The sequence below is a fragment of the Anastrepha obliqua genome, chromosome 1 (genome assembly GCF_027943255.1).
Source record: "Anastrepha obliqua isolate idAnaObli1 chromosome 1, idAnaObli1_1.0, whole genome shotgun sequence".
Lineage (NCBI taxonomy): Eukaryota > Metazoa > Arthropoda > Insecta > Diptera > Tephritidae > Anastrepha > Anastrepha obliqua.
This window is the reverse complement of record NC_072892.1, coordinates 122,781,982-122,789,631: the sequence shown is the minus strand read 5'-3', so window position 1 is coordinate 122,789,631 and position 7,650 is coordinate 122,781,982. Positions and strand designations below refer to the sequence as shown.

At 41.6% G+C, this 7,650-nt stretch overlaps 1 protein-coding gene across 1 annotated transcript; it reads right to left on the bottom strand.

Annotated features, from left to right (window-relative positions):
• Window positions 1–3,833: 3,833 nt before the first annotated feature.
• Window positions 3,834–7,383, bottom strand: LOC129235943 (translation initiation factor IF-2, mitochondrial). The gene is made up of 9 exons (XM_054870035.1): window positions 7,305–7,383; window positions 6,991–7,171; window positions 6,307–6,433; window positions 5,725–6,249; window positions 5,610–5,659; window positions 5,305–5,519; window positions 5,034–5,238; window positions 4,316–4,973; window positions 3,834–4,256 (listed from the first exon to the last, which is right to left on the bottom strand). Exons 1-9 carry the CDS (start codon window positions 7,325–7,327, stop codon window positions 4,084–4,086), a joined length of 2,157 nt encoding a protein of 718 aa, XP_054726010.1. The 5' UTR covers window positions 7,328–7,383; the 3' UTR covers window positions 3,834–4,083.
• Window positions 7,384–7,650: the final 267 nt, after the last annotated feature.

Sequence of the window (7,650 nt, the reverse complement as noted above, 5' to 3'; positions counted from 1 at the left end):
CGAGAGCAGGGCAGCTGAGAAGAAGGTGTTGAGATGATTCCACCTCGTCCTCCAGACAAATTCTGCAGAACGGACTTGAGGTAATCCCAAGTCTTACGGCGTGAACACCTAACGGACAATGTCCGGTAAGGATGCCCACCAAATTTGAGAGCTGGGGCTTTGTCAGCCTTAGGAGTTCCCTTGAGCGTCCCCGATCTACCCGTGGCCAGAAGGATCTCGCGACCTTGCACGTTTGCGCACTAGCCCAGCGCTCGCTGAGTTGACTCGAGGCCCATCTTTCCAGGAGCAGACCACAGGTTCTCAGGGGAACCCCAATTCTCTCATTACGCGACGAAACCGTCTCCAAAGTTCCCTGTCTAGCCAGCTCATCAGCCCAGCAGTTTCCCTCTATGCCGCTGTGACCGGGAACCCAAATGAGCCTGATGATGAAGTATTCAGATGCAATCGAGAGAGAAGCCAGACATTCCCCGACTAATCTCGAACGCACAAACAGCGAGCCCAAGGCCCTAATTGCCGATTGGCTATCGGAGTAAATATTTACTTCCTTAACGGTAATTACCGAATTAAGCAACCAGTCCACCGTTTCCTTAATTGCGGATACCTCCGCTTGGAAAACACTACAGTGGTCCGGGAGCCTAAATTTAAGTTTGATGGGAGGCTCCTTACAGAATACTCCCCCACCAACCCTTCCGTCCAACTTCGAGCCATCCGTGAACATGTTTGCCATGCCTTGCGGCCGAATGTTGCACCCCGCCCACTCATCCCTTGAGGGAATGTGAGTAGAAAAAGGTCCGCTCGGACCTAGCGTGGGTGTACAGTGGTCCATCACCGTAGGGATGAACTCAAAGTTTTTAAGAATGCTAGAGTATCCGTAACTTAAGTCTAGCCTATGGCCCGAACACCTTAGTCTGATTGCGGTCGTGCAGCGGTAGTTTTCCCTACAATGTCCACGGGCGCCACATTCAGCATAGCGTTAAGCGCTAGAGTAGGAGTGGTACGGAGAGCCACTGATTCCAATGAGGGCAGACCTTTGTACCCTCTCCAGCTTCTTAACTGATACCATCCTTTCTAGCGAGTTCCACCAGACAAGGACAGGGGATAAGATGCCCCTGTTGACAGTTTTACCGTGTTGCTGCCTACCTCACCGATGATTATTCTAGTTTTAAGCATGTTCTCTATCCATTCGTTGAGACCTATGTCTGTGGCTAACATTCTGAGAGCCTGAATTATGGATCTAGTGCTAACATTGTTGAACGCTCCCTCTACATGTTTCGAGAAAAGCGACTAGTGAGTATTGTTTGTATTATATGCTCCTCTCAATCGTACTTACACCCTCGTGAAGAGCTGCCTCTGTGGATGTTCCTTTGAGATAGGCATGTTGAGATGGTGAAATCGTTGTGTCTGTAATCTTCTCCCTGAGATATACATTCAACAATCGCTCGAGAGTTTTGAGAATAAAGGAGGATAAGCTGATGGGTATGTAGTCTTTCGCTGTATCATGACCGCATCTACCAGCTTTGGGGATAAAAATCACCTTAACCTTCCTCCAGCTTTTTGGAATATGCGCTAGCATAAGGCTTTTTTTGAAAAAGACATCCAGCCAAGGAATCGTCGTTTCTCGAGTGTTCCACAGCATGGCTGGAAATATCCTATCTGGGTCGGCTGCTTTGCATGGTTCAAAGTTTTTCATCGCCCATAGTATTCTATCCTGGGATATGATGTGATTGATTGTATTGGATGACAGGTTGGATGTTTAAACACTGTTACTATTGTTCTCAATATATTCTATGTTACCTGGGAAATGTGTATTTATAAGATATTCTAGTGTGTCGGCCGAGGATTTTGTCCATTCTCCGTTATCTTTCTTCAAGAAGGAAGGGCAGGAGTGTTCTTTGGATAAAAGCTTACCTAGTCTGGCCGTACCTTTGGTTGATTCGATGGAACTACAAAAATCTCTCCAAGCCTCTGTCACCTCTGATTATTTTTGCTTTACGATCAGTTGTTTTTCTCACTTGCAAATTCTTACAAGTAAAAATTTATCCAGTAAAACTTGCAACTTCCCTTCAAAATGAAATGTCATTTTGCTGTCTCACTTTCCCGTACTTTGCAAGTTTTTTGGGTAGATGAACACCAAAAAGTGAAAATTTGTTACAAACTATTTGCTTTGTGAATTTATAGCTAATCACTGCATATGTGAAGGTGCTTTAGGGGCATTTCCCAAACAATTCTTGAAAAAAGTCTAAGAAACCACCAAAATTTTTTTTACACATGACAACATTTCAAGTTGTATTTAATCCATCATTTGCCATTCATACTTCCAGTGATCCATAAACGCTTATAGACTTTACCAATTTCCTTGCTGCGCGATATTTTTCATTTGGTAGGCTTTAAATAGATTTTTAGATGTTCAATATTAGGTTGGGTTACGTTTGGCAGCCACATCGCACATAGAGACAGCAATGCCACTTAGACCACGAAATGGGACCGTTGTGAGCCGCGGGGGCTGGTCTACGAATCCTTTTCCATATTGCATCATCCTGAGCTTTTGACAAAGCGTTGTTGATATCTAAAGTGTATAGATTATCTATACTCATTAAGAAGTAGGATCTTAAATATCGGTCCCTGCTTCTGGCTAGAGCCGGGCATCTGCAAAAAAGGAGTTGAATTGTTTCCAACTCCCCGTCATTTCTGCAGCTACGACAGAAATCATGAATGTAAACGCCTAATGTCCTTGTATGATTTCCTATGAGACAATGTCCTGTGAGGGCGCCTACTAAGGTCCTAATTTGAAGTCTACTCAATTTTATAATATTCTTGGACAGACGTAGATTTAGCCTTAGCCATGTTTGCCTAGCAATTTCTCAGGTATTGGCACTAATCCATCTTTGATTTAGAGAACTGATTAGTGCGTCCATAAAAAGAAACTTACAAGTTGCGAGAGGTACCCCATAAAATTACTTATGTTTGGCATACAGGTACCTTCTCTTGCAAGTTGGTCAGCCCTACAGTTCCCTGGTATATCTCTGTGGCCTGGAACCCAGCATAATATAGTGCGATACTGCTTAGCCATCTCATTAAGAGATTGGGGACAATGTAAGACACTCCTTGATGTTGTTTGGAATGCTTCCAGGTCCCGCAGAGCAGCTTGGCTGTCTGATAGAATGCAAATATCTCTTAATGATATTCTGTTTATCTCTAAACATTTTAAGGCTTCATGAATAGCGTTTATTTCCACTTGAAAAACACTACAGTGATCCGGTAGTCCAAAGGATTCACTGATATAAAGGTCTTCGCAATATTAAAAGCAGGACAACATCGATAATGGAAAATAAATCAAACTATTTGAATTAATCGCAGCTTAATTTTTTTTTTTTTTGCATTTAACAAATCTGCATAGCAACCAGCTCGAAGCTCTTTCTTTCCATGAAGACAGTGCTACACTATTATTATATTTGCTAGATACGAAATTCTCAAAACGGCGTGCTTACTATTGTTCGCGTGTAAATTTGATATGTTGGCGCCTTATCAGCAACGAGTTCCGCTCTGCTCACAATGTTCCCATTTCATCTGCCCAACTTTTATCCTAAGCGCGTTAATAACCACAACACCAAGCATGTGTGCATACATACATACATATAATAGTGCGGTTATACGTTCCGTACATACAGACACTATGTGACATTGAGTATTGTTAAACGCGCGCTTTTGACGCAACTCGTTTCTAGTTTTATGAATGAATGTTTGGAATATTAACAGGAAGTATGAATTTATAAATTTCGAAACTGCGGCAATGCGGATAATAAATTAAATTCATTACTCCAAAAGCACCAGTGTGGTATTAAAAAGGAAATCAATTTTTTATTCTTTCAATGCACCTGAATTGATGACGTTCAACTTTCATTAACTGTGAATATTTTTACAAAATATGTATGTAATAACGAATGTTTGATACAATCTACTTCTAATCCGCTAGAAGCTTGAGTTATCGATGTTAGCACTTTATAGTTGCTTGCACAATTGCATAGTACGCTTTAAATACTAAAATCCATTTTCGATTTGCTGCCAATTTTAATTATTTGCTAATTAAAACCCTGGATCCCAGTCCATTTGCTGTTCTTCCATGCGTGTTGTATAGCATACGATGGTATCGCCAGCTTGTGGCACGACTTTGGTGTCTTTAAAACTCAAGCCGCATTCCACGTCTTTTTTAATTGAGTCCACTTCGTTTTTCAAATGGCGCATTGATGCTAAATGACCTTTACGAAAAGAAATTGGTATTTTAGCTTCGAAAAAAACTGTAATTACACAAACTTACCGTCGTATATAACTTCGCCATCACGTACTAATCGGAATTTCTGCGCTTTTTTCAGCACACCCTTCACACAGCGACAGCCTGCTACAGGCACTTCTTTGCGTCCCTCACTGATGGTGAACTGCTGCAGCACATTAGCCTCGCCCATCACCTCATCGACTTCAAGCGCAGGCAGTTTACTGCCAAGCTCTGCTTTAAGATCATCGATAAGGCGATAGATGACATCATAGCAACGTATTGGCACATCTTTTGGTGCATTTGGTGGCGCAGGTACTGAAAATCCATAAATAATGGCATTAAATGCTTTAGCGAGTTCAATGTCTCCTTCGGTGATATTCCCCACGCCGTAGTGCACAACGTCAAGACGGCAACGCTCGTGATTAGTGTAGGTATCGAAAACATCGAGTAGCGCCTCCACAGATCCATGTACATCACCCTTGACAACGATGCTGACGCGTGGCACATCGTCGTGATCGATAATTTCCTTCTCGCGCGGCCCATATCGCATGCGGAATTTGCCTGCCAGTCGGCGCGCATCACGTTCCGCACGATACTTGGCTAAATGTTCCTCTTCTTTCTTACGAATTTCATCGACAGCCTCTTCGGCTTTATGATGTTTGGACTCGTGTTCCCGCCAACGCAACACGGAATGTGCCTTTTTCTGTTAAATATTCGGGTATATTAAACGGATTTTAAATGATATATGATTTTCTATATTTACCTCAGATTCCACTTCAAGTATGACATCACCAGCTAGAGGCAGCTCGCGCCAACCCAATATTTCAACTGGTGTGCCGGGTGGTGCTTGCGTCATGGGCTTACCATTATGATCGAACAGTCCTCGCACTTTAGCATGCGCCAAGCCACTGACGAGTACAGCTCCTTTGCGCAGGGTGCCGCGGGTAACAATTGCGGTGGAAAGCTTTCTTAAAACAAAGTGCCCACAATAGGCATGATTGGCCATGAATACATGTGTTACAACTATAACCTACCCTCTGTGCGGATCAGTCTTAGATTCCACCACGACGCCTTCCACCAGCCCAGTGGGTTCGGCTTTCAGTCCCATTATGGTCGCCTGCGTGCTTACGGCCTCTGTTAGGAGTTCAAGATTTGTGCCTTTCAACGCTGAAATGGGTATGGCTTGAATTTCACCACCTTGATCCTCTAACACTAAGCCCATCTGCGTCAAGTCCCGTTTTGTTTTTTCCTAAACAAAAAATTACAAATTACTGCTATCTAAGACAAAATCGCGTAAGCGGTTATCACGCCAATTAAGAAAAAGAAGTGTGACACTTACAATATCCGCTTCGGGCTTATCGATTTTGTTAATGGCAACAATTATCGGAACTGTTGGTGAGAAATTCAAAATTTGCTTAATCACAAATCACTTGGAATTTTCAACCACTACCTACCACTTTCGTTTAGCGCCAGTTGAATGACTTCGCGTGTTTGCGCCATTACACCATCCTCTGCCGCCACTACCAGCACAATTATGTCGGTGACATGTGCGCCTCGCGCACGCATTGCACTGAAAGCTGCATGGCCGGGTGTATCGAGGAAAGTTACCTGCTCGCCATTGGCAAGTTTCACGGTGAAAGCGCCAATATGTTGGGTAATGCCACCGGCTTCACCGGCAGCTACAGCAGCGCCACGCAATGAATCTAAGAGCGTGGTTTTGCCATGATCAACATGACCCATGACTGTGACAACAGGTGGTCGTGGTTTGAGCAGTTCCGGTGGCGCTGGTGGACGTGGTGCAACATCATGATGTTTGTCCAAGTCTGTGGCATCATGTTCGACCTCGGGTGCGGAAACAATGCGCGACTTTACACCACATTTATTAACAATTTCTTTTATAATTTTGAGGTCGTCCAAACGTGCATGCGGCTCAATATTGTCAGCACCTTTCACATATAACATAACTTCCTGTACGTCTTCTGCAATGAAAATCTTGGTGTAAATTTAGGAAAAAGTAAAAGTTCAAGCGTGCTTACCCAACGAACGCTCCAAAGTATCCGCTAGTTCTTGTACGGAGATGTGACGCCAAATATCCACTATGCCTTCTAATTTTGCCCCGCCTTTCTTCTTCTTCGGCGAGTACTCTATAATTCGATCCGATTTCTGCAATATACCAATCACAGACAATTTATTACGCTTGATAAAGACAATTTGCGGATTTTTTTTAAATGCACTTATTTTTATGATTCAATTATTATGATTGAATTGCGCTTTTTTATTCTTTTCTCATTAACGTTCCTTTGACAGTTCGTCCCGGACATTTATTTTGCACAGGATTACAAACGTTTTGAAAAACATTTGTTATAATTGAATTTTAATAAAATTCGTGGTAATATAGAGCAAAAATAGCTTTAAATCAAATCTTGAATAAATAACGAGTGTTTATAAGTGAATATTGTTACTTTTCAGTGTTTTTATTTAAGTCAAATAGGCGTCCGTAATAGGAAATGTTTTCAAGCTTATGCAAAAATTAAGCATTTTTAACGTTAAATATTTCTACTAATTCTCAATGGTAATTTATAAAAAAGTATTTTAATTTGAAAGGCTGGTATAGTGACTATATTTGTGTGTTATAATTTTTAAATTCGATTCACGTACTTAAACATTATAATCAAATTTATGGTGGTAGCAATGGAAAGCCAACACCGCTTTTTTCTCACTTTTTCTTCGCCTGTTTTTCTACGCTTCCACAGCACTTCACAGGTATAAAAATTGCGGCTGGTTCCATTTCCTAATAGATGTGTTGGGATGATGTTGGGAGCTGTCGAACAAATTGGAAGTGCACATCCCAACGAGAGTCTAAAGCGCCGCGTGTTGCAGTAGTGGTTGCGTGCTACTGAACTGTTGAGTAAAAATATAAATATTTTAATATAAAGATAAGGTAAAAACACAATTCTGATTACGCAGAATATTTTGAAGTAGCCAGAAAATTGATTCTTATTTGATCATTTGTAAATAATTCAATTTTTCTCACCGAATCAAAGCACGAAAAAACATTTTACGTAAAAGCCGACAGTTGTCAAACGGCAGGTGACAACTTTATTTGTTTATCAAACGAATCAGCTGACAGGAAGGTTGCCACTTGACCGAAAAATGCAAATCGAAATGGAACATCTCGCTAAAGTCAAGGTACTGTTTTTTGGTACATTTACTTCTCTGTTTACGCGAATTGTTTTGTTTAACACGATTTTCAATATTTTATGATTTTTTCTTGAATCTAATAGACCAAACAGAGTGAGGTTTTTCGACGTATGCAGGAAGCGTTTAAATTAGTCGCAAGAAAAGACTCTGAGAAGCGGTAGATTTTGTTCTCCCGTTCA